This window comes from Emericellopsis cladophorae (assembly GCF_022114955.1).
Source record: "Emericellopsis cladophorae strain MUM 19.33 chromosome Unknown NODE_48_length_181081_cov_114_058711, whole genome shotgun sequence".
NCBI classification, from domain to species: Eukaryota; Fungi; Ascomycota; class Sordariomycetes; order Hypocreales; family Bionectriaceae; genus Emericellopsis; species Emericellopsis cladophorae.
In genome coordinates this window covers 95311-122751 of record NW_026250973.1, presented here as the reverse complement: position 1 = coordinate 122751, position 27441 = coordinate 95311, and the positions used below count along the sequence as shown (strand labels likewise).

At 55.6% G+C, this 27441-nt stretch overlaps 13 protein-coding genes across 13 annotated transcripts; 5 read left to right on the top strand and 8 right to left on the bottom strand.

Annotated features, from left to right (window-relative positions):
* Window positions 1-814: 814 nt before the first annotated feature.
* J7T54_000458 (uncharacterized protein) lies at window positions 815-1783 on the top strand (the record flags this gene model as incomplete). Its single annotated transcript, XM_051508747.1, has 3 exons — window positions 815-1153; window positions 1204-1383; window positions 1433-1783. 3 exons carry the CDS (start codon window positions 815-817, stop codon window positions 1781-1783), a joined length of 870 nt encoding a protein of 289 aa, XP_051360216.1.
* Window positions 1784-2848: 1065 nt separating this feature from the next.
* J7T54_000457 (uncharacterized protein) lies at window positions 2849-4162 on the bottom strand (the record flags this gene model as incomplete). The annotated part of the gene is made up of 1 exon (XM_051508746.1): window positions 2849-4162. The coding sequence occupies one exon, from the start codon at window positions 4160-4162 to the stop codon at window positions 2849-2851; it is 1314 nt and encodes a 437-aa protein (XP_051360215.1).
* A 1026-nt stretch (window positions 4163-5188) lies between these two features.
* J7T54_000456 (uncharacterized protein) lies at window positions 5189-6287 on the bottom strand (the record flags this gene model as incomplete). Its single annotated transcript, XM_051508745.1, has 2 exons — window positions 5189-5328; window positions 5438-6287. The coding sequence occupies 2 exons, from the start codon at window positions 6285-6287 to the stop codon at window positions 5189-5191; spliced, it is 990 nt and encodes a 329-aa protein (XP_051360214.1).
* A 521-nt stretch (window positions 6288-6808) lies between these two features.
* On the bottom strand, window positions 6809-8343 carry J7T54_000455 (uncharacterized protein; the record flags this gene model as incomplete). The annotated part of the gene is made up of 3 exons (XM_051508744.1): window positions 6809-6887; window positions 7037-8154; window positions 8215-8343. The coding sequence occupies 3 exons, from the start codon at window positions 8341-8343 to the stop codon at window positions 6809-6811; spliced, it is 1326 nt and encodes a 441-aa protein (XP_051360213.1).
* A 1160-nt stretch (window positions 8344-9503) lies between these two features.
* On the bottom strand, window positions 9504-12074 carry J7T54_000454 (uncharacterized protein; the record flags this gene model as incomplete). Its single annotated transcript, XM_051508743.1, has 4 exons — window positions 9504-9666; window positions 9766-10053; window positions 10118-10184; window positions 11576-12074. 4 exons carry the CDS (start codon window positions 12072-12074, stop codon window positions 9504-9506), a joined length of 1017 nt encoding a protein of 338 aa, XP_051360212.1.
* Window positions 12075-13373: 1299 nt separating this feature from the next.
* On the bottom strand, window positions 13374-14114 carry J7T54_000453 (uncharacterized protein; the record flags this gene model as incomplete). Its single annotated transcript, XM_051508742.1, has 4 exons — window positions 13374-13457; window positions 13512-13606; window positions 13659-13830; window positions 13944-14114. 4 exons carry the CDS (start codon window positions 14112-14114, stop codon window positions 13374-13376), a joined length of 522 nt encoding a protein of 173 aa, XP_051360211.1.
* Window positions 14115-14778: 664 nt separating this feature from the next.
* On the bottom strand, window positions 14779-16289 carry J7T54_000452 (N amino acid transport system protein 9; the record flags this gene model as incomplete). Its single annotated transcript, XM_051508740.1, has 3 exons — window positions 14779-15568; window positions 15619-16048; window positions 16103-16289. 3 exons carry the CDS (start codon window positions 16287-16289, stop codon window positions 14779-14781), a joined length of 1407 nt encoding a protein of 468 aa, XP_051360210.1.
* Window positions 16290-17146: 857 nt separating this feature from the next.
* Window positions 17147-18114, bottom strand: J7T54_000451 (uncharacterized protein; the record flags this gene model as incomplete). Its single annotated transcript, XM_051508739.1, has 2 exons — window positions 17147-17964; window positions 18009-18114. 2 exons carry the CDS (start codon window positions 18112-18114, stop codon window positions 17147-17149), a joined length of 924 nt encoding a protein of 307 aa, XP_051360209.1.
* Window positions 18115-18535: 421 nt separating this feature from the next.
* J7T54_000450 (uncharacterized protein) lies at window positions 18536-19685 on the top strand (the record flags this gene model as incomplete). Its single annotated transcript, XM_051508738.1, has 2 exons — window positions 18536-18583; window positions 18636-19685. The coding sequence occupies 2 exons, from the start codon at window positions 18536-18538 to the stop codon at window positions 19683-19685; spliced, it is 1098 nt and encodes a 365-aa protein (XP_051360208.1).
* A 259-nt stretch (window positions 19686-19944) lies between these two features.
* On the top strand, window positions 19945-21680 carry J7T54_000449 (uncharacterized protein; the record flags this gene model as incomplete). Its single annotated transcript, XM_051508737.1, has 2 exons — window positions 19945-19973; window positions 20024-21680. 2 exons carry the CDS (start codon window positions 19945-19947, stop codon window positions 21678-21680), a joined length of 1686 nt encoding a protein of 561 aa, XP_051360207.1.
* Window positions 21681-21806: 126 nt separating this feature from the next.
* Window positions 21807-22653, bottom strand: J7T54_000448 (short-chain dehydrogenase; the record flags this gene model as incomplete). Its single annotated transcript, XM_051508736.1, has 2 exons — window positions 21807-22546; window positions 22596-22653. 2 exons carry the CDS (start codon window positions 22651-22653, stop codon window positions 21807-21809), a joined length of 798 nt encoding a protein of 265 aa, XP_051360206.1.
* A 667-nt stretch (window positions 22654-23320) lies between these two features.
* On the top strand, window positions 23321-26072 carry J7T54_000447 (uncharacterized protein; the record flags this gene model as incomplete). Its single annotated transcript, XM_051508735.1, has 4 exons — window positions 23321-23384; window positions 23500-24255; window positions 24319-25761; window positions 25807-26072. 4 exons carry the CDS (start codon window positions 23321-23323, stop codon window positions 26070-26072), a joined length of 2529 nt encoding a protein of 842 aa, XP_051360205.1.
* An 890-nt stretch (window positions 26073-26962) lies between these two features.
* J7T54_000446 (uncharacterized protein) lies at window positions 26963-27440 on the top strand (the record flags this gene model as incomplete). Its single annotated transcript, XM_051508734.1, has 2 exons — window positions 26963-27162; window positions 27437-27440. 2 exons carry the CDS (start codon window positions 26963-26965, stop codon window positions 27438-27440), a joined length of 204 nt encoding a protein of 67 aa, XP_051360204.1.
* Window position 27441: the final 1 nt, after the last annotated feature.

Here is a 27441-nt window from a genome sequence, read left to right as displayed (position 1 = left end):
CATCATTCACTTTGGCAGCGTTCTGGGCTAAAAGAATTGTCCACCTCAGATCACCGAGACTTTCTAGTTCCGCGGTGGTCATATGCTGTGGTACTCTTGGTTTCTGTTCGGATTGTCACTACACCGGAACGAGTTTTCTTATACGGATCCCTTGGACCGAACGCCTAGAACTAATGCTTGCTCCTTATTTGGTGTCACTAAATCCAGTCCTCCTATGAGAAAGCATCCTGCGATCTTACAGCTTTCCTCAATTTCTCAGGCTTTGAAGGGGGTTCGGCAATGCCAGAATGGCCCAGATATATATGTCCCTCGCCATACTTAGTGTGAATCCATGGAGTCACTACCGGCCACACCGTATCAGTCACTCTTCAAAATGGCCGCCCGGACTGGACTAACACGGGAAGAGGTCTCAGGCAGTCCCTTTCCCCACACTCAAAGCTCGGTGCATCGGCATCGGCACAGCATATTGCAGGAGGCTGAATCAATACGGAGGTCAGAAGTCGAAGACAATTGGCTCCATCTGTCCGAGATGCCCGTGAGACCGTCAATGCTCACTGCACGAACCAGGGTCCATTCAGCCTGATAACGGAGACTAGACAAATAGCCTAATAGCATCGCAAGGCACGTTCCGATCGCCAATTCGGTCTAGGTTGAAATTACCCCAGATATGGCCACCGCGACGCCGAGGTATACGTATCGCCACCGCTGTATAAGAGCCCCTGGGTGCTCCGTACCATGTGATCCAATTCCATTCACTTGACCACCGGTTTCACCGACAGCAGATCCTCACTTTCGCTGCTACCGACCTTTCAAGATGCGCATGACACTTGAGCTTGGCGGCCTGTTGCTGGCCGTACAGGCCTTTGTTGCCAGTGCGCAGAATTGTCCCTCTATCCATGTTTTCGGTGCTCGCGAAACAACTGTGGCCCCAGGCTACGGTTCCGCCGGCGCTCTTGTCCAGCAAATCCAGAGCGCCTACCCCGGAACGACGTCGGAGGCGATTACGTATCCAGCCTGTGGCGGTGGAGCGTCCTGTGGAGGGATTCCGTATGGTGTCTCTGCTCGTCAGGGAACCGCTGCTGTGGCTTCGGCTGTGAACAACTTCAATCAGCGATGCCCAAACACCCAGCTTGTGCTTGTCGGATACTCCCAGGTGGGTATTCAGGCAGAGGACTGAGTGAACCCCGCTGATCATGCGTTCAGGGCGGCCAAATCATGGACAACGCTTTCTGCGGAGGCGGTGACACTTCCGCTGGTATCACCGACCCTAGCATCCCCATCTCGAGCGCAGCACAGGCCCAGATCAAGGCCGCGATCTTCCTCGGTGACCCGCGTTACCGCTACGGCCAGGCCTACGGTGTTGGCACCTGCCGTGCTTCGGGCGTATGTTTTCTGTTGTTTGTGGTGATCAGACGACCTAACCAGCGTATAGTTTGCCGCCCGTCCAGCCGGTTTCACCTGTCCCAACGCAAGCAAAGTTCAACTGTACTGCGACTCGCAAGATCCCTACTGCTGCAACGGCAACGACGCGAACCACCATCAACAGTACGTCTCCATTTACGGCTCCCAGGCGATGAGCTTCATCCGCGCCAGGCTCAACGCTTCTGGTGGTGGTGGCACGCAACCCCCTGCTCCGACAAGCACCTCTGGTGGTGGCGGCGGCGGTGGTACCTGCTCTTCGCTCTGGGGCCAGTGCGGTGGCAATGGATGGAGTGGTCCGACTTGCTGTTCGAGCGGACGCTGCAACAAGGTGAACGACTGGTACTCTCAATGTGTGAACTAGGGGTCGTCTTGATTGAGAAATCAATTACCGATGGGGGCAGTTATTCAACGAGACAACATAGTCGTACGTGTACAGAGAGTCCACAATGTGAATGGTTCGACGTATCGTGCCGAGCCAAGCAGTGCAGCATCAAGGCGGCTTTCAGTCATGTCACAACACGGAGTATAGGTGAAGGCGAGCCTGAGGAAGCAGGGTGATTTGATCCGTTTTCGTCGGTGCTCGTTATTCTGTCTTGATGTGGAAGCCGGAAAAGGACGACGGTCGCTCATGTGCTAAAGCGTGTAGAGGTTGGTTCATGATGAACTTGGGTGACGAGTCCTCCCGCCACTAGAAGTCAAGTCGTATTTTTTGGCGGGTATCGAGTATGTGTTCGTAATACATGAGTGAGATATCGGGGTGATCGGGATGATCGTGTGTGATTTACTGTAGGAGATGGTGAGGAGAACGTGAAGTGGAGTGAGTGATTGAGAAACGCGAAGGAGCCTGGAGACGCGCCTGGCAATGTGATCATGTGGGCCACTTCCGCCACCTGCCCAATCACAGAATGGCTGGCAGAAGCTGCTTGACAAACAAGAAATATAGAAAGGTCAGGAATATGGAAATTGCTTTCCTGTATCAACCAGGTATATACAGTATACTCAACTCATGTTGTCCTTGATAGGCTCCGATTCGTTGGGTGTAGAAATAGAAGATGGCCGCCCTGCGCGCTGTCGTGGAACAACGACGTACCCTAATCTAGATCGAATTCATCCCCAAGCTTCTCAGCACATCGTCAAGTGGAAAATAGTCATAATTAGTGGTGTTATTTCCTCCTTGGCCTACGCATCATAGATCCAAAAGTTCAAAATGCCAAGAGAGCTGAATCGCACGATGATTGTTTGCCTCTGACTTCGAGTCGTTTCCCATCGTCTTCAGGCAAATCCCACCCCAGCACTTACTGCACTTGCTGACATTGTTTGTGTTTCACTTCTCAGGGGCTCAGCGTCATGAATTTGAAAGACCATTCCAAATCTGCCCGTTCCTCCAAAATGCGCGACAAACACCAACCATCACCTCTCAGCCCCCTTACTCGAGGTCGCGAACAAGGCGGATGCCAAACATGTTGGTAGCCACCTCACTAGAGGTATACGCACTGCGGTAGCTGATGCGCAAGTTTTTGGGGTTGTAATTCCACGCGCCGCCACGAACCGTCGGGAACGGGGCGGGTCCCTTGTGGATAGACCCATCGCTGTCCGCGGACGACAGAAAGGGCAGCCAGTCATCCGCCATAAATTCACGCGCGTTGGCCGTCATGTCGTACAGGCCATAGCCGTTGGGCTTGAACGAGGCCACGGGTGCCGTGTGCGGGAACCCATCCCACAACTTGTTGCTGGGCCAGCGGAAATGGTTGACCTCGGCGGAGCTGTTGTCATACGTGTTGGCGTACTCGGACGCCAGGTCAAGGGTGTCACCCCAGAAGAAGGTGGTGTTGGTGCCGCCGCGGGCGGCAAAGTCCCATTCATCCTCATTGGGGAGGCGATACACGGCACCGGTGATGGCGGACAGCCAGCGAGCATAGGCTTGGGCTTCGTACCGTGTGATCGCGACGACGGGGTAATCGGGTGACTGTGGGAACCCAGGCGACTCCCATGTGAGGTTCGGGTTGAAGACGAACCCGCTGGCGTCCCACCAGCGGGCGCCGCCGCGGGTCCTGTAACCCGTGTGCTTGATGAAGCTGGCGAATTGCGCGACTGTGACCTCTGTCCTGCTAAAGGCCAGGGGTGTGCTGATTCTGATCTTGCGCTGAGGGTACTCAAAGGCGCGTCGGTTCTCGTCCACGTTCCATTCTTCGTGCTCCTCGGGGGTAGCACCGGCGATGCAAGATCCAGTGGGGATGACGACCATGTCCGGAAGGTTGTACCCGTCGGAGAAGATGGTGCCAGGCTCGGTGTCGTAGGTGACTTTCTCGCGGCCCAGCAAAGGTTGACCGGCAGTGACGTCGCCATACGGCTCCTCGAGGTTCTCGCTCATGACCTCAATGGCAACCTTCCATTCAGCGACGTTATTTGTCAGGTACTCGTCTGTCTCTAGGGCCCCTGGCACATAGTTGGGGTCGGACGATTCGGTGACATAGAGCTGACACTCAGCAAGGAGACGATCGAGAGTTTGCATAACATTTTCCAGGCGGGAGGGAGAGATCTCGGAAGAAGCTTCGTCGACCGCGCGAAACGCTTCCATCGCCTTGTCCTGGACAGGAGAGTAGGTCTTGTAGATGTTGCCCTGGAAGGACAGGGTGTCCGCGAGAGCATGGAGACTCTCACGTACGCCATCAACGGCTGATGAAGCCGCGACGGCTCCGGAACATGCCAACAAGGCGCGAAGGGCGAATGACTTGAACATGGTGATGTTTGGTTTGAGAGTCAAGTCTGGTACTTCGATTATGCACAGGGGAGCTTTCTTTTCTGACGAGAATTTCCATTTATACTACCGGACCCCAAAAGGTTCACTCCCACGTCTGTGAAGAATTCCAATTTTAGCAAGGTAGCTACGTGTGCGTGAGGTCAATCGTAGCAGGGTGCTGATATCATGAGAATTACTAGTATGAGGTGCAGGAAGATGACGCCAAGAAAGCCACTAGAAGAAGCAAATCAAGCCACAAGTACCATTTCCGTAAGGAACACCTTGATCGACAGGCCTCACTAAGAAACACAATGTTGACTTTTGGATAGGATTCGGACCTGGTAAACCTCCAAGTCTTGAGCGCATTCTCTGCATGACTTCTTCGGTTGGGGGTTTGCCCCTGACAACACGTGTTATTTGCCGGGGCGTGATCAACGCTCATACGTCCATCTGTTCAGTTGATTACACGGGAAAAAGACGGCCTCGAACTTTGAGCCAGACTTTTCAAGACCGCACGCTAGTTGAAGAGAGATTGAGATTGCCGGCCGACGATTTGAGAGCTTGAAATCCAGGACAGCTTGATCCCAACGAAATCGCTCAGGAGATGTGGCTCAACATACTCCCAGTTACAGGGCAAGCCTTGATGAATAGGCCTTCTTCGGACATAATCTTTCACCGCCAGTGAAAACGTCGACAAATACTGCATCTGCCCTCATGCATAGCTGCACTCGTCAGTGCAATGCCCCCCATGCTTGCAGAAAAGACACCATCCTTCCGCCTGCGTGTGGGCGAACCAGCACCTCTTCCCGCGTTGGCAATAGGGCGCCTTACATCTCTTTGTCTTCCACAGCATAAAATTTTGCTCCGGGTTATCGCGAAATAGATTCCGCTCCTCATTGGTGTGTTGAAAACTGCACTCGCCTCTCTTCCGGCAGCGAATCCGGTCGGGACATTGTTGTGTCTGGCGGATGGCGCGACGATGGTCCTTCGCTGGGTCGGATCGACTCACTGTATGCCAGCCCTCACCTATCTCTGGAATACTATCGGCGACTGGGACGTTTGTGCTTTGCGCGTGTCTTCGCGGAGGTTCTGTTCTGCGAGGGGGCTCGGGCTGCCCTCCGACGGGCTTGTTGTCCACTTGCTTCGCATCGTTGGCGGAGGGGTGGCTGGGACCATCTGTCAGCGGCTTGTACATGTTCTTCCTTTCCACCAACTCGGGCGCCTTTCGATTGAATCGCTGAGCGTATTCAGGCCACGATATGACCGTCAGCATACCGTCAAACAGCTCCCGCGACTTGAAGATCATGTCTTCGATATGAACGACGTTGGGAAACTCCACGAGTATCTCGGCTGTGGATTTGGCTGGACTTATATAGAACAAGCGGCGTAACTGAAGTAGCTCCTTGCCGATACAATCGAGCTCCTCAGCAGCTGGCTCGTCCAGTCCGCACAGCACCATGGTTCGCGCAGGATCAACTGGCTGCGCCTTGTTGCCCTTGCGAGTCGATCTGAAATTGGTGAAGAAGATGTTATTGAATTCCTTGTCCAGGTGATGGATCGACAGCAGACCTCGGCGATCGTTCTGCTCAGTGTAGTACTCCTTCGCGATGCCGTTCTTCCAACCCCAGAGCTCCACCCGGATGTCAGAGTCCAAAACCTTCCTGACAGGCGGCAGTATGTCGCGGTCTCCCGTGATGACGATGAAAACCGTCCTCTCCTTCCTCTGATGGACCTCGGTGTCATAGCGAGCGGCTACGCCGAGTTCGGTGGCTTCATAGACAAGATCCGTTGCCAGCGAGTTATCCACTTCCTTCTCCTTGTTTTGCGAGTTGCGGTTGTAGATCTTGGTCTTGAACTTGAATCTGTTCTTAAACGCATTCCACACGGAATCGTTGGGCGGCGGCCGCGACCCGTACAGGAACGAAAGACCTTGTGTGCGCGATTTGCAAAGCGTGCTGACCAGCCTCCCAATGTCAATCCGGAGACGTAGGTCAATGTCGCTGTCCTCCAGCTTGGGCATGTATTCATTTCCAGAGGCGGCGAACTTTTGTGCCTCAATCCAAATGTTGGAGTCGTCCACGAAGAACATGCACGTTTCGTGGGACTCGTCATGCATCGTAGCCATGCGTGCAGGGAGATGTCCTGGACCGTGGGTTGAAGCGAGGTCTAGGTGTGAGAGATTGGAGGCGCTGTGCGAAATGCGTTGAATGTATAGGAGCCCGCACACGTCGGAGCATTCACGCCCAATGGCCAAGGCAATTCGAGCCTGATTGTCGCTGCAGGCCTCCATGCATGGCGACTGGTGTCTTGCGAAACCCCGCGTACCCGCGCCGTGCGTGGCCCTCGGTGACGTGACGTTGGGATGGCGAGTGACGATGATTGACCAGACACCAGCCCCCAGTATTGACTTCACTGCGTTCCCGCGCCCAACCCACATTCCCGGAACATTGCCTTCTTCCAGTCCCGATGCTTGAACCCGCTCACAAGGATCCGGGCGGTGTACCATGTGACCTATCAAACGAAACCAGGGAGGGAGGGATCCCAAATTCCCAAGATGTCCGCCGTCCTAGAACTTTGGAAGAGGGTGACCCTCTCCGCAAACTCGCCATCGGCGCCAGGGCAACAGGGGCTGCGCCAAGATCAACGTCAAGTTCGAGCTGTCCACGTCTCAGAGCTGCTAAGCGATCGCTGGAAGATCTTGTGGCGCGAGAGCATGTACCACGACCTGTCGGATGCTGTTGGTCATGGTCACTTGTGAGTTTTTTCTCGTGGAGGAGCCATGATTCTTCAGAACGCGAGAACAAGGAGTGCACAATCAAAGAGCACGACAATATTATTTCCAAGGTACATGAACCAAACTGCAATGTTGGCTACCTTAAGCACCACAGCTCGTAAGAGCCTTGCCAACACCGTGTCCACTCCTCGCGGGTCAGCCATAAAGTCTTTGTCTTCCGTTCGAACTCCGACAGTAACTTCTTCTGGTTCTGGATAGGTACCTCCTCCCGCTTCTGAGGAAGCACAGAGCCATCCCACATGAATCGATTGGAGAGGATGCCGACCGACATCTTCTCAGCGACTGCCTCCCACTGCACCCTTCCACGCATCGTAGGGCAGTTCATGTCGTCGCACCATGTGATGCCTCTTCCTAGCTCGTCATCTCGGAGACCGTAGCTTTGTGGATCGATGTAGACTGGCCAGGTTCCGTCAACCATTGTCTGGTCGCCCTCTGCCGACATGGGCATCCGCATACGGCTCTCGTACTTGACTCTCCGGTATCTGTCTCCCTCGACCAGACCGTCCATGTTCTCGAAGTAGAGGTGCCGCTTATGATCTAGATATAGTGTGCGGTTTTTGAAAAGGCTTTCGTGAGTGACAGAGCGGATGTGATGGGAAGTAAGGTGCGGAGGGCCCAAAGCCTCGGGGCAGAGGGCGTGAAGATCATCCAATGTCTTTTTGCAGACCTCGAACCCGTCTAGCTCTTGCGTGTCGATTTTGATGACAGACTCCCATGCGACGTTGACGCATAGTTTGCTTCTGCCCTCAAAGACTCTGACTGTGAGGCTGCCAAATGGGCAACGGTCTGGTTCGGGGGTATCGTCTTGATGAGCAGGATGCGTGCTTTTGATGTAGACACCATCAACTTGCCGCTTTATATGACTGATTGGCACCGGAATATCTTCGTCAAGGAACTTTTGCCACTCTCGCAGGTCGTCGAGAGTGATGTTCCAGTGGGGACACAGTGTCCGGTAACCTTGGCGTGCAACACAAGTCCGTATTGTGGCATCGCGTTGAGATGGACTGAATTGGACAGCGGGATGCTCTTTGTTACAAGCATGACACTGGAGCGGGACTGTGAGGTCGAATAGGCGCAGGATGTATGCCTCGTCGTGTGCCGTTTCGCTACACCCGCGGCAGCGAGAAGACGGCGGCGGCGTCTGCATCCAGTGGTCCAACCTGGCCATAGCACCCCGGTCATCTTCATCGATCGACGGCTGCTCAGGTTTGGTAAGAAATTGTACCACTAGAGGAGTTGGTCACACTTGGTTGCTTACGTCAATTTCAGCAGTAAGGTCGCGACCAGCTTCCGAGATACTGCTGCCAGGTTCCTCTACAACATCCCGCGTGTTGTTCAGTGCACTTGGCTGTGCTTCCACATCTGGCGACGAAGTTGGCTGGCTCATGGCTGTGGTTTCCAGCTCATGCTGGTCTTCAATCTGTTGGTATCCGAACCAACGATTCCTGAGTCGGGAAAGACCGGGCGGCTGCAGAAGGGAGCGTGCGCTGGACGTTGCTTTTGAATCATCATTGTCAGTAGGTGGGGTGTTTTCTTTTCTGCTTTTTCCGGAACGAGTGATGGTAATTCCACGAGGGAACCCGTGAGCTCCGTCCTTGTTTCCTTCCATCTCGCGGTTCGTGTTTGCCTCGAAGGGTTGGATCTTGGAATAGACGGCAGAAATTCACTTTATAGAATGATCAAGGGTAGTCGTAGGAATAGAAGTAGGAAAACAGAGTGCTGCATCCAGTCAAGGTTGGGAAAGAAACCAGGTGAGACGAGGTGGACGTCTTGATTCTGGAGTCACTGGAGTCCCGGCCACTAGTGACTCGGGCAGTGGCACGTAGTCGAAACACGCACTGTGTACACAAGTGTTCACTCAAGCTCTGTTTCTTTTTGAGTGGCGGCAAGGCGTGGCTTGTTTTGAATCATTAGCCAGTGCATACTAGGAGTACCTGCCAACCTAGTTAAGTACTATGTAAGCAATAACGTACGCGTTACGAGTGCAACCTTACAAGGTGAACTTACAGGTACAGTACAATAAAGCGTCATGCTAGTCAAAACTCAAAGCTCACAATTTCATACGCACTGTGGATCCGCCAACTTACTAGAGACATCAACTACCAGGTAGTTCACACAGGTACTGCAGGTAAGCACACTTAGAAGAGGCTGGCATTATTGATGATAGCAGAGTCTTCAAATGCTTTCCTTTTTTTTTTTTAAGTCAAGCGTCCGTTCTTGGGAAGATGATCCGGGATTATCCTCACTCTACTGGAAGTTCACACTAGTTCACGGTTCTGATCAATTCTTGGTTCACGTTTTTGATCAATCATTGGTTCACGTTTCTGATCACTTAGTGGTTCATGGTTCTGATCAATCTTTGTGCCTAGTCCTGTTCCTGCATTCGGTGGCTTCCATCGACACTTGCCCCCAGCCATGAACCTCCTCCCTCAATCTCAACATCTCGGAAGCCTCGGGCCCGCCACATGTATCACTGCCTTTCGATCGCACTGGCAGTTTAGCCGGTGAATTTGGTCCCGGAATTGAACTCGACGATGGCTCGGGAGGTTACTTCTTGGGTGACTCCAGCTCCTCACCCGAACCATCACTCTCTGTCGCCGGTGCGTCGCGAGGTGTTTCGTTCTGGGATTCGGGCTCAACTGCGGGGGGCTTAGATTCGCATCGGTAAACCCGCTGCTCGAGACAGTCGAACCGCTTGTTGAGAAATTGGCTGTAAAGCAACATTAGCTTCCGCAATAAACACGCGCAAGAGGCGGGGAGGCTTTACTTTGTCTGGGCCAAGTCCTTGAGAAACACATTCTCGTCTCACAGGGACTTGTTGTTCTCTCGCAAAGACCGACACTCCTCCTTGACCGTGCCCATATCCTTCGTCAAGGTGGCCGAGTCAGAGTCCGACTTTTCCGTGTTCTCCTTGACCAGGTTTTCCAACTGCGCGATCCGGGAAGAAATAGTTTCCTCCGACTTCTTGAAGTCGTCTCGCAGAGATGGACACTCACTCTTGACTGTGTCCAGTTCCTTCTTCAGGGTGGCTGACTCGTCGCTCGAGATTTGTTGATGCTCCTTCACCAGGTCTTCCACCTCCTTCATCCGGGACAAACTGAAGTTTCATATAGAATTAGGAAGTTTTCAACTTCAACATCAACATTAGGCAAAAGACTCACAACTTCTCAGAGTTTATCCACTCAGCATATGCTTCGGCCAACTTGTTCTTGAGAGCAGTGTACTCCGCTGCCACCCAAGTTCTCCAGACGTTGCCAGTAGAGTGTTTGTGGAGGTCGGAGGGAAACACAAAATCATACAACCAAATCAGAAGGCCCTTCTTCTGCTTCTCCGGAGATTCCCTCACCGTCTTGGCTCCTTCCGCTTATTTCTTTCCTCATTGCTGGCAGCGATCGACTGTAGTATTGGCGATTTGGAGAAGAAAGGTCAGCATGGACGTTATTGCCGTAGACCATTCTTGCCACTCCATGATGGCGTTGTACAGGAAGTGAAGTTGGAAAGGATCAGCTCTACTGGGAATGAATGAATGGTGCTTTTTGCTTGAGACGTGGTCATGCAGAAGACTAAAAGAGTCTCTAGTCTAAAAATTTCTCTGCGTGAAAACAGCTTGGGCATTCACCGTCTGACAACAAACACAGCCTTGCCTCAACTTCAGCTCAGATTGCAATCAGTCTGCCTGCGTGACTGCGAATGGCTCCACCCACGCCCCTGGACTCTTGTGCAACCTGCTGGACTCAGAGGGCAAGCGATGAAAATCTTTGCTTCTTAGCAATGAATGATATGCACCTTGGTTCTCCTTGAGCCTTTGGTTGGAATTATCTGTCTGCACAGTCGGTTTGGGGATGTCAGTATCACCGAAAGACTAGAATGTGTGTACTCAGTGACTGGAGTCGGCTCGGGCACACAACCTTCACCAACGAATGGTTTCCTACCTATTTTGACGCATGTCAACCTTTATTTATCCTCCGGACTGAGCCAAACCACCTCGTCATATTCACAGGTCTCTCGTTCAAGGAAATGGGTTGCCTATTTCTGAGCGCATTGCCTGCCTCGGAGGCCCCTCCAAAGAACTGCGAATACTCTTGAAGTCTTCAGTTCCCTGATCCCTACTTGCACTGGAGGATGGTACTTCCAGCAAGAGCCTCGAGGATGACAGTATTTGGGTGATATTTGGAGCGAATATGAAGTCTCCTTTGGATCCGGATCTACGAAAAAGGGACTACGGGCAACCCAATTCATCTAGAAGACCGCCTAAGCCTTTTCACATTAGAATAAAAATCACCCATCAAGCTGACGTTTCTGTGACTTTTTTTCAAGCCAGAAGTCCTCACATGAACCGGTCGTCGCTGTGATCTGTTTTAACGATCTCGCCGAACCTTGAGTCCGGAACCCCGGGTCTCTCAATCCCAGCGCGGCGGTCGTTGAGGGAGAAGAGTCCAAAAAGAGGATTCATCGGTCACGGGGAGCTTTTGAGTCGGCCATCCATGAACTAAATCCAAACGCGCTTTTGCTCATTTAACAACATAAACTGACAGCGGTGATCAATCACCGGCGTCCCAGGGCTCTTCCGCCATAGGCGATGAGAGGCCTCTGTCCTCGCAATGCCCAGTTACACTGACCATAGTACTGCCATCTACGTGCAACGCTTCCGTCAAACAGGTGTTCCAACTCCTGCTGATCCTGGACAGGCACCTGTTCTCGAGGACCGGGGTTCTCAAAGTCACCCCAGAAGTTACAGCGGGTGAGATCATCCAAACTCAGATCTAGGCGTCCAGCGAGCACCTCCCAAGGGATTCTTCCCCGCATTGTCGCGCAGTCCACATCGTTGCACCATGTGATGCCTCTTCGCAGATGGTCTTGTCCAAGGCTGTAGCTGTCTGGGTTGAGAAAGGCTGACCACAGGTAGATGTCTGTCAAATCGCCCCCGGCTGACATGGGGAGCATAAGTGTGTCGGCGTAGAAAAGCTTGGGTGCACCACAAATCACGAAGAAACCCTGGCCGACCCTGGAATTCAGATCCCCGATTGGACCGCCCAGGTTGTCGAAGTAAAACGTAGACTTTGCGGCTAATATGAGACCGGCAGTGTTGGCGTGTAGGTTTTCAGGTGTAAGGGACATGATGTGGTAGGGCGAACGAGGTGCATGGCCCAAAGCCTCAGGGCAACGTCGGTGAAGCTGTCCAATAGTCCTCTTGCAAGCCTCAAATCCAGTCTACCATTGTGAACCTAAAGCGGGTGTAGTTCCCCACCTGGATTCGACAAACAATAGGTCGCCGCCCTCCCCGAAATAGAGTCTGACATTGGCTATGGGAGATCTATGCGATTTCTGGGGCACCTAACAATCAGTGTGCCCCAACACAACTCCATATTTTTGGCAGTCTCCGGAATGTCTTCGTGAAGGTATCTCTGCCAGTCACGGATATCGTCGAGAGTGACCTCCCAGTGAGGACATAGCATGCGGGAGCGTTGACGCGCGATGCATGTACACCGGACCTTGTCAGCTCGCTCCCTTGCGGTGAAGTGTACAGCACGATGCTTCGTGTTGCAAGCGTGGCACTCGAGGGGATGTGAGATCGAAAATTCGGACCCTGTACCCTTCGTCGCGTGACGCGTCGCTGCACTCCCGGCAGTAAAAGGCCGGAACTGCCGTGTCTCCCTCGGAGCCGGCCTCAGGGGCAGCAGCCGGATCTTCGTTGGCCGGTTTCTGAGTTGGGACAAAATTTCTGTGTTATGGTCTGGGAGGAATCGAGCGCTCGAGGTACTCGAGGTCGCCGTTTTGTTGGGATCATCCTCTGTAGTTGTGTTGCCCATGATGCGGTCCAACTTGGTGGGTCAAACGCCGAAGAAAAAACAGGGGGGTGGCCAGAATGTGTCAAGCTTATTGTAGAATAAAATCTCAGGAAAAGAGAGTAGTTTGAAGACAAAGAACCGTAGATAAAGTTATAGTGAGAAAAGCGAAAGCAAACGCTAGGAGAAGTCAAATAAGGGGCCTGTGGTCATATTGCACATGGGTCCCTAGTCAGCTGCCGACACATATCAGGACTAGCCTATCTTACTATTGGGAAACATGCACGTTGCCAAGCGGTATCATCTTTGGTGTGTTGAAGCAGCGAACTGGGTGACCGCAATAATCGATTAAAGCTGTTCGTCAATACTCTTGGCGTATCTGTGTCTAGTTAAGGTAAAAGTATACGTTAGCTTAGACAACATTTCTTTCATCTGTTAAGCCGTCGAAGCCATAGCAGGCTTCGACTCAATGATGAAATGTGATGTTTTGCGCGTCAACCTCCGTTCGCACACCATTCTCAGTGTAAAACCGACGATTTGGATTCATTCAATACGCAGCGCGTTGCCCTCCCAGATTCCGCTTTGCTAGTGCCAGCACATCTCCCGAGCATGCCCACGGCATCCAAATACTTCATATAAACTGGCAGTCGGTCTGATCTGTCCTGACGACCTCCTCAAGACTTGAACCCAGAATCCCGGCTCGCTCAATCCATGCCTGACCGCCATTAGTACTCGCTGCCTTCTCTTCCCAGGGTATAAGAGTACTTACATCCAGAACGGCGTCCTCCAGGTGCTGCTCCCTGCTCAATACGAACAGGGTTGTAAAGTTGTTTGACTGGACAATGGCAATGTCATCGGCAAGGTCTGCTCAGTATCAGCGTGGAACACTACCCCGTCCCGATCCAACAGAACCCACCCTGCACGATGTAGTTGGGACCAGCGCAGTCGGGGGCAGGCTGCCCGGGGAACTGCACCCTGAACACGCCCTGGGCACCATACGCGGGGTCCGCAGGCGAAGCGGCGCCCAGGATGTTCACAGCGCGGCCCTGGGCTTCGCATGTGTTGTTGACCTGCACCGTACCATCGGTCTTTGTGGGGTCAGTAATTGACTGTTGCGTGCAGAAAGGGGACATGCATTTAAGGCATATTGCGCGTAGATGCACTTGCAGCCGGCGGTGAAGGGCGCCAGCGTGCCGGCCACTTGATACCAGCGTCCGAGGTACGGCTCGAGCTGGAAGCCGGGGTCGGCGGTCGGATAATAGCATTGGCCATCCCACAGTGAGGGGACAACGTTGGATATCTGCGTCTGGTTGGTCGTGGCCGCCGCAGACACGGTGCTGGCCTGGAGAAGGGCGGTGGCACTTGGGCGCATGGTGGGTGAGGTGGTGGTGGTGGTGGGATGGGTCGAGACTGAGAAATAAACTTATCCAGGATGTGGCGCCTTGGTCTCCGTGTTCCAGCTGCAATGTCTTATAGTCATGCGATGGGAAATGTCGCACATCTTGGCGTTCCGAACACCGAGCCCGAGCATGGGGAGACGGTTGGTTGGCATGACGCCAGCTTGATGGTGTTCCCGGGGAAAGAAATGGGGGCGTCGGCACTTGAGAGTCGATGACGCAGGCCTCACAGGGGCTGATACAGGGTTGTTAATTGCCAAGACGGCACTTGCAGCCACTGCTGCCTCTTCTGGTCAGTTATTTGAGCTACCCTGCACACGGATGACAGGATGGTATCGCGTGGTTCAGTACTCAATGAGGTGAGTATCAAGGTGAATGGCTATTTTGCAGTAGTGAAGGCAAGGTAATTATTTGGTAGACTGAGAATCTAGTTTGTTTAGTCAATTGTTTGGGTGCAGTCTTGCAACTGTACTCATATTGTCCGTGAAGCACAACAACGCGAATGAACGCGCACGGCAACACCGCCATCTAATTTGCTCAACAGATCGAGAAAAGAGGTATCAACCAATCAACGAAGCTACAAATGCAGCTTATCCGAGAAATGCAACGACAAACCCGCTTTCGCACCGGCGCCACCCATCAAACATTGTTGTCGGCGCAGCTAAAGGCCTGGCCAATCTGCCCGCTGGCGTACGCGTCAATAATGGACTGCACCGTGCCGTACGTGCCGCCGATCGTCAGGAACACAGCCAGCAGGATCATGAGCCAGTTGAGCCAGTACGCAAGGACCTGCCACCACGCCCCCTTGCGGTAGTGCTGGTGATCGTAGATCCAAAGGTACCCAGGCAGACCCAGGGCGAGGGGCGCAAAGGTCAGGCTGCCGGCCAGGGCCAGCAGGTAGTTGAAGATGGGGATGCCGGAGGCGAGGAGGAAGGCGACGACGGACATGCCAAACGTGCAGCCGAGCCAGACAGACCAGTGCACGACGCTGTTCTTCTGCAGGTGCGGCGAGTCGCGCAGCATGCGCACAAAGAGGTACTTGGCCGCGACATGGATGTACAGACAGGCACTAACCAGCAGGCCGATCAGACCGACACCGTAGGCCACGTTCTTGAGGGTGTCACCCGCGCTGCCCAGGCTTGGCGAGGCCACCCACTTGCCGCAGTAGGCGTACACGACGAGGGAGAAGGTGAGGTAGGACGCGGTTACGATGCCCATGCAGAGATAGACGGCCTTGTTGTAGTCGCGCGGGCGCCTCATCTCGGAGATGACGGGCAAAAAGGCGGACGTGCCAGCGCCCGAGCAGAAGATGGTGGCGACGGACGTGATGGCGCTCACAAAGGTCGGGTTGCCGATGACGCGGTATCCAAAGTCGTAGTCACCCGTCTGAGGGGCGGCGGCCGGACGATCACGCTGCGTGACGCCGACACTGGGAGAGTTAGCGAGGAGGACAAATCGAGAGAGGGAGGGAAAACATACACGACTATGAAGACGGCAATGTACACGGAGAGGAAACCCGCCCAGGTGAGCCAGGCAATCTTCTCAAACTTGCGGGCGCTGGCGAGGATGAAGACGGCAATGGTGCACACGGCCATGAACCAGTTTGTGCAGATGGCGTGGTTGGAGAAGACGTTAAGGGCGACGGAGGAGCCAAAGATGCCCGCGGCCCCGACGATGGCGTAAGTCACGAGGAACAGCACGCCGACGACTTCTTTGAGCCATACCCCGCCGACGACGTTGGCCATGTCGGCAATGGAGTGGCAGCCGGCGTGGGCGTTGCGAAAGTTGCCCTGGATGATGGCGCAGTACGTGTTGAGCGCCTGCCAGCCGAGGACGTTGATGGCGCCCGGCAGGGCACCCAGGACGTACATGGCGGAGGGGATGGTGAGCACGCCGACGGCGAAGATGACTGTCGATGTGAATTAGCTGGGAGGTGGGCAATAATGAAACAAGAGGACCATACCCTTGAGAAAGATGACCGAGGCCTGGATCCAGCCGACGGTGCGAAAATCGACGGTGCCCTCGCCTCGTTTGAAGACCTCAAAGTTGTCCTCGGCGTTGGCCATCTTGCCATCGTCGACGCTGCCGCTGGCGCTGCGCATGAGCGCGGGCGCGGGCGAGATGCCCTCGTTCTTTTCCGTGTCTGCCATTGGTGGTGGATGTAGGAGGATCAAGTTAGACTCTGCTCTTGGTGGATGTGTAAGCGAGCTCGTGATAATGGGAGCAGATGAGGCAGGCGATCGTCGTTTGTCTTATACAATAAGCCACCGTCAGCGCGTGAGCCATACTCCAACGACAGATGGATAGCCAGAGCAGTTCTCCCCGCCTTATCTCTTGTCTCGTGCGTGTGCGCGTGGTACGTACGGAGCTAGGCAGTGGGTATGGGGTTTGTTGTCGGTGTATCGTCCAGGCCTGCTGGATCTCAGGAGAGGTTATCAGCAAGAATGGGTCAGATCCCCGGGTTTCTGGACGCATGAAGTGGAATGAAAAAGTGGACTGTGGCAAGGCTGGACGCGTGTGATTTGATGCAGGTCTGGAGCGTTGGAGGTCATATTGGAGACTAGTCTCCCAAGACCGAAGGGTCTTTCAGATACACCGCGCTTATCGTGGGGTAGCAGCGGGCGTGTAGGCAGTTGGAGTACTCTTGGAGTCAGAGATAACCTGAAAGCTCGTGAGTCGTGATGTGGCTTGACGTGGCTTGAGGAAGTTGAGATTGGAGGTGGTGATTACTGATATTGGGGTTGGATCTGGGCGCCAGCGTGAGCTTGGAGAGACACCTGGAAGAGAAGACGTCTCATATGGGATCCTGACTCGGGGAGCGAGAGAAATGTATGAAGCTCTACAAAATGGCCTACTAGTACTGCGTGGTGTCTATCAAACGGGCCAAAAAGGAATTGCACTGTGCTCTGAATATGGCTAATCGGCGTACATGCGCGACATTATCAGCACCTCGAAGGCACAGCATCACTTCGGATGGACATGAGAAGGGTCAAGACAAAAGATTCATCTACTTCAACATGGCCCCTGGCGCAGCAGGCATCACCGCCCCGTCGGGCGCCTTGGCCTTTGCCTTAAAGTCATCGCAGATCTCCGCCATGGTCACAAACTCCACGCCCTCATGCCCCTTCATGTACTCAATCAAGCGCTCATGCATCAGGATCGCATGTGGCCGTCCCGACACATCCGGGTGAATGGTGATTGGGAAGATGAACTCGTCGTACTCCCTGTAGAAGTAGTCGAAGTGATCGCGCCAGATGTCCTCCACGTCGCGGGCGTTGACAAAGCCGTGGCTATTGGGCGCCTTTTTGATAAACATCATGGGCGGTAGGTCGTCCAGGTACCAGTTGGCGGGGATCTCGACGAGGCCCGTCTCCTGGCCGCGCACGAGGGGCTTCATCCAGGCATCCGGGTGCTGTTTGTAGTCAATGGGCGTCCAGGTGTCCCCTGTGCGGAGGTAGTAGGGTTCGCAGTCCGTGTGGCTCATGCTGTGGTCGTACTCGATGCCGTAGTCGAGCAGCAGCTGCGCGCCCTCGACGGACGTCTCCCACCAGGGCGCGACGCTGCCCCGGGGCGGCTTGCCAGCGAACTCAGTGAGCATCTTGTACGTCTTGTCGAGGATGACGCGTTGCTGCTCAATGGTCATGTCTGTCGGATTCTCGTGCGAGTAACCGTGCAGGCCAATCTCGTGGCCCGCGTCGCGCACCGCCGCCATTTCCTCGGGGAACGTCTCGAGCGAGTGCCCCGGGATGAACCACGTGCCCTTAATGTTGTACTTATTGAGCAGCTTGAGGACGCGCTGCGTGCCCACGGTGCCGGCAAAGTAGCCTGTATCGTCAGACAGCCTCGTTTATACAAAGGGACGGACACACCTCTGCTGATGTCGTTGGTCGAGTCCTCGCCGCCGTATGAGCCTAACCAACCGGCCACAGCGTCTACATCGACGCCATAGCTCACGAGAACGCGCTTCTTGCCCATGTTGCTTGTCTTGTCTGTGTGCTTTGGAGTAGGTGTCGATGACAGCAGTGACAGTTCGGAGTGAAGTCACAGCTGAGACGTGGGAATGGCACGATGTCATGACGCTCCCGAGTCCCGACCTCGGAAGGGTCCCCGAACTTGGCGGGGAAGCTGATCGTGCTGTTGGAGACGGGAGCTGCTCCAACTGTCAACGACTCCAAGATGTCAGTTCGGGCTGCATCATGATGATGGAGTCAAACGGCGGGGAAGGACGCCTTCGAGTTCCACTGATTAGATGTCCGTGATTGCAAGATGGTATCAAATTACCCCAGAAAGATCCATCAAAACCGAGATACGGGATTTACTCTTGATAGGGTCATAGTTATACCAAAGATCACAAAGGCAGAACTCACAGCACAGGCAAGCAGGACTGGTAGCAGACATGGCTCACTCGGTCCCTCCGACGATGCGCGCAGCATACATCGCTGAGGTATGTCAAGCCTGCTGGAAATATTGTGATTACACCAATCTCACACTCTCAGTACAACAAGCCCTATGCTCATGACGAGAGCCGAGCAACGCCCAAGCCTGGCCCAGAGGACCTCCTCATCCGCGTCCACGCCGCAGGCTTCTGCCACTCGGACGCCCAAGCCCTCCAAGGCCAATTCCGCACACCATCACCCATAGGCCTCATCCCCTCGCACGAGATCGCCGGCGTCATCGCCACCACGGGCGCCTCCTACCAAGGCCACTTCAAAGTAGGTGACAGGGTGGGCATCCTCAACTTCAAGCACGCCTGTGGCACGTGCCCCGGCTGCCGTCTGCGCAAGCGCAGCACCACCTCCAACGATCCGCGATTCTGCGATAACAGAGAGACGGCAGGCTTTCTCCACGATGGCGGCTTTGCAGACTATGCTGTTGGAGACCCCGAGACGACCGTCCGCTTGCCCGATCGCATGTCCTTTGCGCAAGCCGCGCCGCTCATGTGCGCCGGCGCCACGGTCTGGGGTTCCCTCGAGCGCGCCACAGAGGGTCTCGCCAAGGGGGACACGATAGCCATTGTCGGCGTCGGTGGGCTGGGCCATTTGGGCGTGCAGTTCGCCAAGGCGCTGGGCTTCCAGGTCATTGCTGTGGACAGCAGACAGGCCGGTCGCGATCTGGCCATGGAGACGGACAACCGGTCCCTCCAACCAGATCTAGTGGTAGATTCGTCCGACCCCAAGACGGCGTCGGAGCAGATCTATCGCTTCACGAACGAGGAGGGTGTCGCGGCGGCTGTGGTCTGCACCGACTCCATCGCCGCCAACCGATGGGCTCTCCAACTGCTCCGGATTGGAGGCACGCTCGGTCTGCTGGGGCTGCCGCCTACGCCGTGGCAGTTTGATGCCGATGTTATCGTCTTCAAGGAGCTGTCGATTCGGGGTAGCTACGTCGCTGGGCGGGACGCCACGGAGCGCATGCTGCAGGTTGTGGAGGAGGCTGGGGTGCGCAGCCAGATTACAGAAATTGGATACGATAGGATCCCGGAGATTATGGAGTTGTACGAGGATAAGGAGTTCAAGGGGCGTCTGGTTGTCAACATGGCGGGTTAATGTGGGAGTTGGAGGTGTTGGAGGAGGTGGTTGGAGACTGGTCACTGGAGTAGGATGACAATGAATGCTCCAGCACCGCTCCAAGGCGGGCTTATCGGAGACGGTGTTCTCAACCTTTGAATTGGATATGAACGTCGTCTAGGATTGTAGTAGGAACTTCCTCAGATCCTTGGAGTCCATCGTCCGCATACAAAGCCTTGAATCTCATCGTTAAACGTATCGTCACCCACGCAAACACAGGACAACAGCCTTATCGACCATGTCCGTCTTCTTCAAGGAGATATCGCCGTACGTCCAGCCGCTCACTCTGTGCTATGACTTGTATTAACACAGTCCAGAAACAACCCCGTCAAGGATGGAGACGTAGAGTCCCTCTTATCGCCTCTCCATATCTCAGTATCACCTTCAGAGTCCCAAGACTACACAACGCTCCTGGCTGCTGTCCACGACTGCGCAGAGCGTATAGAAAGTCTGCCAGATTACCAGCCTGTTCCAGACACAGCCCGGTTCCCTCGCAAGAACATCCATCTCCCCACTCCGTCGGAACAGAAGTATGGCGCGGCATGGGCGCACAAGTTTACCATCCCCGGTGACGACACGTCGAACTCCGATCTCAAGGGCAAAACCGTCTGCATCAAAGACTGTATCGCCGTGGCGGGCGTTCCGCAGTTCTACGGTAGCGACGCCTTTCCAGCATGGACGCCCAGCACCGATGCCACTGTCGTGACACGAGTTCTTGAGAATGGCGCCAGCGTCGTGGGGACGGCAACGTGCGAGAACTTTTGCAACTCAACGTCGAGCTTCACATCCGCCCAGGGTACAGTCCACAACCCGCATCGGGAGGGCTACTCTGCCGGTGGCAGTACCTCTGGTGGCGCGGCGCTGGTGACGGGGGGGCTCGTTGATCTCGCCATTGGCACGGATCAGGGCGGGAGCATCCGCGTCCCAGCATCGTTATGTGGATGTGTGGGTTTCAAGCCGACGCATGGCCTTGTGCCGTACACTGGCATCACAAGTGGTGACCAAGTGGACGACCACGCTGGCCCGTTGGGGCGGACAGTGTCGGATGTTGCAGCTTGTCTCGACGCGATTGCTGGATACGATGGTATGGACGACCGATCCGTCGCTGCAAAACCGCCCGGGTCCTACGCCTTCTCCAAGAGCCTCTCCAGTGGCAGTCATCGCCTGGACGGTGTCAAGATTGGTGTCTTGAAGGAAGGCTACCAGAGCGAACTCGTCCAGCCAGGCGTGCATGCTGCCTTCTTCTCCGCCGTCCAGCGTCTCCAAGCCCTTGGCGCCACTATCGAAGAGATCTCCATCCCTCTGCACAAGGAGGGACCCTCAATATGGACCATCCAGCAACGCATCTCGGGCGCAGCTGGGATCCTAGGCCACGCACATGGACGCAGGGGTCTCTACCTCACCGATTTCGAACACACGCGTCTGCCGTGGACAGCCGCCAACTTTGCCAAGCTCTTCCCATCGACCAAGAACACCGTTATCAACGGCCTGTACCTATCACAGCAGTTCCCCGGCCTCTACGCCAAGACGATGAACATTGGGCGGCAGATCAGCGACGCGTACCAGCGGCAATTCGCCCAGTACGACGCCATCGTCATGCCCACGACGCCCTTTGTCGCCCCACGGCACGGGACGAGGGACAATGTCCTCAAGAGCTTCGAGCCGAGCATGGGCATGACGACCAACACGGCCGTCTTCAATGTCACGGGCCACCCGGCGCTGTCCATGCCCGTTGGCTGGTCGAGGAGTGTCGACGGCGAGGTCGAGCTGCCTGTTGGCCTGCAGATTGTCGGTGGGCTATGGCAGGAGGACAAGGTGCTCGGTGTGGCGGCGGCGTTGGAGGCGAACTTTGACTGGAGGGCTACCAAGGAGAAGGTGCACGTGATGGAGGCGTGTCTTGGGGCACAGGAGAAGCTCAACGGGCACGAGCCGTTTGTGCGGGAGGTGGCAGAGCGCGTTGAGATATCCACATAGATAGATGTGTTTGAGCATTTTCTTAAATCACTCTCGGCTACTGATCCTTGTGATTGTCTTCTGATGGGCTGCCTTCTATGCTACTTGACTCACACGAGGCACGCTTCAATGTCAGAACCAAAGACCCTAGTTAATGGTATACCCTCCATCCACCACCAACGCATGCCCCTGCACAAACGCCGCCTCCTTGCTGCTCAGAAAGACGACCGTGTCCGCGATCTCCTCGGGCGTGCCCATCCGCCCCATGGGCGCAATGTCAATCGCGCTCCTCAGCCTGTCCTCGACCTCCTGGCTACCCGTCGTCATGGGCGTCGCAATGACTCCTGGACACACACAGTTCACCCTAATCTGGTCCCTTGAGTAATCAATGGCGTCCGCGCGCGTCATGTTGATAATGGCCGACTTGGACGCGCAGTAGGCCGCCGCCGCCGGACGCGCGACGACGCCCAGCTGCGACGCGACGTGCACAATGGCGCCGCGCTGCTTGCTGTGCGCGTCCAGCGGCGCCTGGGCAATCATGTGACCCAGCACGGCGCGCGAGACCAGCCAGGTGCCGCGGTAGTTGACCCGGTTGATCTGGTCAAACTCGTCCACCGTGGCCTCGTGCGAGCGCAGGCCCTTGCCGAGGATGCCCGCGCACTGGACGGAGTAGTCGACGCGACCAAACGTGCCAATGGCGTCTTTGACGAAGCGGGCGACAAAGGATTCGTCTGAGACATCGCCTGAGGTGGAGAGGATCTCGGCGGATGGGTTCAGGGCGCGCACCGCGTCGTGGGTGGAGGACAGGGACGTGGCGTTGAGGTCGGTGATGGCGAAGCGCGTGCATCCGTTGACGGCGAATGCCCTTGCGACGGCGGCGCCGATGCCTGGCGCTTCGGTAAGTCTTGGATCTCTGCTCTGATGCTCGAGACGTACCTGTCCCACCAGCGCCTGTGATGAGGGCGACCCCGGGTAGGCGGGAGGAGATGGTCATTTTCATCCGCTCACGACAGTGTCTCAAATTCTCAATCGAGATCCGTTGAGTACGTGCAGCCTGGCTTGAATATTCCCACCATGGACGTCGTCAGCACTGGATATGCTATATTCAAGTTATCTCGACGGCCTCGCATTCACAATTTGGCCCCATCGTGGACCTCGAGGCTCCCGATGTCGCGTGCCGCCTCCAACTTTGGTTGCGACCCTGCCCCATCTAGACATGCATCCCGCGTACGCCCGACGCATCCGTCTCCAACGCATCGTCTCCCACTGATCATCTCTCACTGGACCCTTTATCAATCACTATCATCCTGATGCATATACAGCGCTAACAAACCTAAAAGAGCCGACGCACGAGTCAGGCGTCTGCGACTCCAACTTAAGCCACAGAGACCCCCGTCCGCCTCTCCATTCCGGCATTTCCCAATTTTTTTCCCTCCCCCTTCCCACAAACATCTCCAACAACTCTTGTGCTCACGACGACTCCATGGCGTAGATGGGGCACGCCACTGTCAAATCACTGAATCATACTGCGTTGTCACGCGTTGCCTTGATGGGGGCGCGGCGACACGATGCTCGCCTCTCCAAATAAGCGTCGTCGGATGAATGGAGATGTCCATGGGGCCCTTGCTGGCGCTGGAGCTGGGGCAGTAGGCAATGTCCGCATGTGTCCCCATTGCGGACGCACGTTTAAGCGGACGGAGCATCTGGAGCGCCATGTGCGAACGCGTGAGTGATACCTAATTACCCCAGAGAGTTCGTCCCTGACCGACCGACCTCTGCCCTGTGGGACTCTGTTGCGCGCAACGTCACCTAGTCTGCATCATGTGCTGATGGTAGCCAGACACCAAGGAGAAGCCCTTTCTGTGTCACTGTGGGGCTGCCTTTGCGAGACGTGACCTCCTGACGAGGCACTTTCGCGTCGCGGACCATGGTGAGCAGCCCACGCCTTCGGACAAGTCGTCGGGCAGAGGGACGCAGGAGCCGAATGTCCACATGGACGTGAGACCTGGGCTGGATCGACACGACACGGGCGAGGCTGATATTGCGGCTGCCGTGTCCTTGTCCGGACTCAGTGGTGATCCATGGCATGCGCAGCAGGGACCGCCTGCGCCTCCGCCTCAGCACGAGATCAACACTGGTCTACCACATCAAGGCCTCCAGGAGCAAGGCATACCTCCTCCTCCGTCTCTGCACAGTCAACAGAGCGGTCCTCTTCCCCACGAGGTGCCGCAGCCGCAGCCGATAGCACAGCAGCCCATGCCAGGGCCCCTCGATGACCAGAGACGCAATGGGTTCATGGACACGGGCCAGTTTGTGCCGGGCGTGCTGTCGCCGCAGCTCTTTGACGGGAGCGTCGACTTTGACCCGCACTTTCGCGAGTTTGCCAACTTTCTGGACGGCGTCGGCCTGCCCACCGAATGGAGTCCCTACTTCAACAACCCGGAGAGCACCATTGACCCTGGCCTGAAGGAAGACGGCGGCGAGGCGGCCTCCCCAAAATCGGGGCCTCGGACACGCGCTGGGACGCCCTTTAGCTCATGGCTCCCGTCTGCGCCGACGGGCAACAGGATAGCCAACTATGTCTCCATCACCGACAGTGCGTGCTATCACCCTGCTCTCTCTCCTCGGCACCCTCCTCCCAGCTAACACGGACGCGCAGACCCACGAGCCATTGACCCAGAGACACGCCCCTTTAAGATCACAGAGGACCAGCGCAGCAAGCTGCTTGGCTCCCTCGAGCCACTCGCGCCTCTCCTCCCACCTGGCTTCCGCCTCCCCTCGCGTCACGCCCTGACGCGCTATATCACCTCCTTCTTCGAGGGCTTCCACTCCCACATGCCCTTCATCCACCCGCCGACATGGCACGTTCTCGAGCACCCGCTCGAACTCATCTTGGGCATCGCCGCCATTGGCGCGCAGTACTGCTTCGAGCACCGCGTCTCAGGACGTCTCTTCTACTCGGGCAAGGCCATCCTCATGGAGCGCCTCGGTCGGGGTGCCGATGGTCTCGGACCCCGAACGCGCTCCTTCATGACGCTCAACTCCCCCGGCACCATGGGCCTCAACGGCATCGACGGCGGCATCAACGCCGTCGAGACGGTCCGTGCGCTCATCACACTCATGGGCTTCGCGACATGGGAGCCCACCTCGACCATGGTGCAGGAGTCGTTCAGTCTGCAGGGTCTGCTCACGCACGTCCTGCGCGACATTGGCCTCGACGAGACGGAAGCTTCGTCACCAGAGTCGAGCGCCGCCCCCGAGGGCGAGGGGCTCGAGCACGAGTGGCGCGCCTGGGTCGACGCTGAATCGCACCGTCGCACCAAGCTCATTGCCTTTTCGTTCCTACACACCCACAGCATCGCGTACAACGTGTACCCAGTCCTGCGCAGCAACGAGGTGAATTTAAGGCTGCCTTGCGCGACCAAGGAGTGGAAGGCGCCCACGCCCCAGCTCTGGCACGCCGCAAGGCGCGAGGTTGGTCGGCAGCAGCTCTACTTCCAGGAGGCGCTGAGCGTCCTGCTGAGGAACAAGGAGTGCGCGGCAGCCTTGGATCCCATCCCCACGCCGCTGGGCAACTATGTCCTGCTGCACGGGCTTCTGCAGCGGATACATATCGTGCGGGACCTCAGCCTGCCAGTGATGAGTAGCTCTGCCGCGCTGCCGGCGGAGGAGGTGGAGAAACTGGAGCGTGGTCTTCGCTCATGGACGTCTGGGTGGCAGCAAGCTCCCGAGTCGACACTCGACCCGAACAACGAGAATGGACCGATCCCATTTACGTCGTCCTCGCTGCTCGCGCTCGCGTACGTCCGGATCTACCTCCACCTCGGCCCCTACCGACACCTCGAGACGCGTGATCCGCACCGCATTGCGTCGGCCATCTTCCAGAGTCCCGACATTGAGCGCAGCGACGGCGTGATTGCCGCGCTGCTGTATACGGCGCACATGATTAGCATACCGGTGCGCCTGGGCGTCGATCGCGTGGCACGGAGTCAGGCGTTCTTCTGGAGTGTGCGGCACAGCCTGGCGAGTCTGGACTGTGGTGTCTTGCTGAGCAAGTGGCTGTCTCGGCTGGGCGACACGGTGGCCTCGTTGCCTCTGAGTGGTAGGTCTTTCTTTTCCATTGAGTGATCATTACTGACAGCCGCAGACAGCGAGGATCGCATCCTGCATTGGGTCCGCTGCATCGTCGAGGAGGCCTACCAGGGCGTCGACTTTCACGAGGAGCACGACATTCCCCAGTTTCTGGATTTCCGCGATCCTTCCAACCTCAGTCTGGCGGTGATCAAGATATGGGCGCACTTTTTCAAGAGTAATACCCAGTGGCCGTTTATCAACGTTATCGGCCAGAGTCTGGAGCGGTACCGCGATATGCTAGTGCAGAAGCGGCTGAGGGAGATGGCGAGGGTGCAGTGACTGATTGCATGTCTGATGATGAATACACCAGCTTATCTTTTGGAGGATACGTTTTGTGAGCGACGCATGTCCCGACCGTCAAGTTGCCCTCGATTGACATGACTAGTCGCGTGCTAGATGCATGTAGCAGACACTCAAACTGTCTGTCACCCCGTGTTCAAGCTCGAGTCACATGCTTCATTTTCTCCCTGCGTGCATGCGGGTTGGCAATACCAATAATGAGGGAATGAATATTTGCCTCAAGATCGGGGAACGGGAGGCTTGCGCCTTTTCCATTGATGTTGTTAAGAAGGGAGCGAGCCCATCGTTTGTCCCTCGACGCTTGACACGACGCAAACATCTCGACCAAGCACTCCTCGCCAGCTCTTCCAATGAGCACCTCCTATCTACATATTTCGGTTTGATGACAATATTTCCTCAAAACTCGATTTCACCTCAAATGTTAGGCCTCGACCTGATTCGCCAAGTATTCCTGGTTTTCATCCCGCCGCTGACTTCAAGATCTACCAACTACACGACCAAGTCCTATCAGAAGTCCTAAAAGCAACTTGAAGTTTCAAAAAAAAAAAAAAATCCAACCCGCGGTGACTGGTTCTTGAATTCACCCTGCCTCTGACGAGTTACTCAACCAAGCAAACCATGAGGTCTCACAGGCGAAGTGATCGCGGCGTTCCAGGCAGCATCCCGAGCTTTAAAAGCTTCCAATCCAAACACCATCCTTTCCCCTTTCTTCTCTCCTCATCAGCTTTCAATTATAGAAGAGACCTCTGGCTTCTGGTTCTCGAAACAATCGAATCCAGTCTCGCATCCTCTTCAACACCCGCTCCCAGCTCCTTCTCACTTTGCTCTCAAGTTCTCCACATCGACCGCCACCGCTTCTCACCTTGACAATGACGCCCACCGACAAAGACAAATCCGACACACCCATAGAGCAATACGAGTCCTTCACAGCCTCTCTGGATTCGGATCTCCTCGACTCACTGCGCGAGTCAACCACTGTTGACCCATGTCAACCCAGCAGCAGCAACAACAACAGCAGCAGCAGCAGCACCAACAACCGCAATATTCCAACTCACCTTGGACACCCCAAGTATGCTCAGCCCCCTCCACGTCCTCCAACAGCTACAAACTCAGCTAGTACCCTTCGTGCGCTCTCTCAAACAGGCTTCCATCCCATCACAATCGACCGATCCATCTGGTCGCCCCAGGCCAACGAACTACCAGCGTCCTTGTCACTTCTCAGTCCAGCTCGTCCAGTCGATGCTAGGCGACGAATCAACACTATGAGTTCCGAGCTTCCTGTGTTGAGTACGAGCATTTGATTTCCTCCCCTCTCCTTCATCATGACTAACATCCCACACCAGCTGAA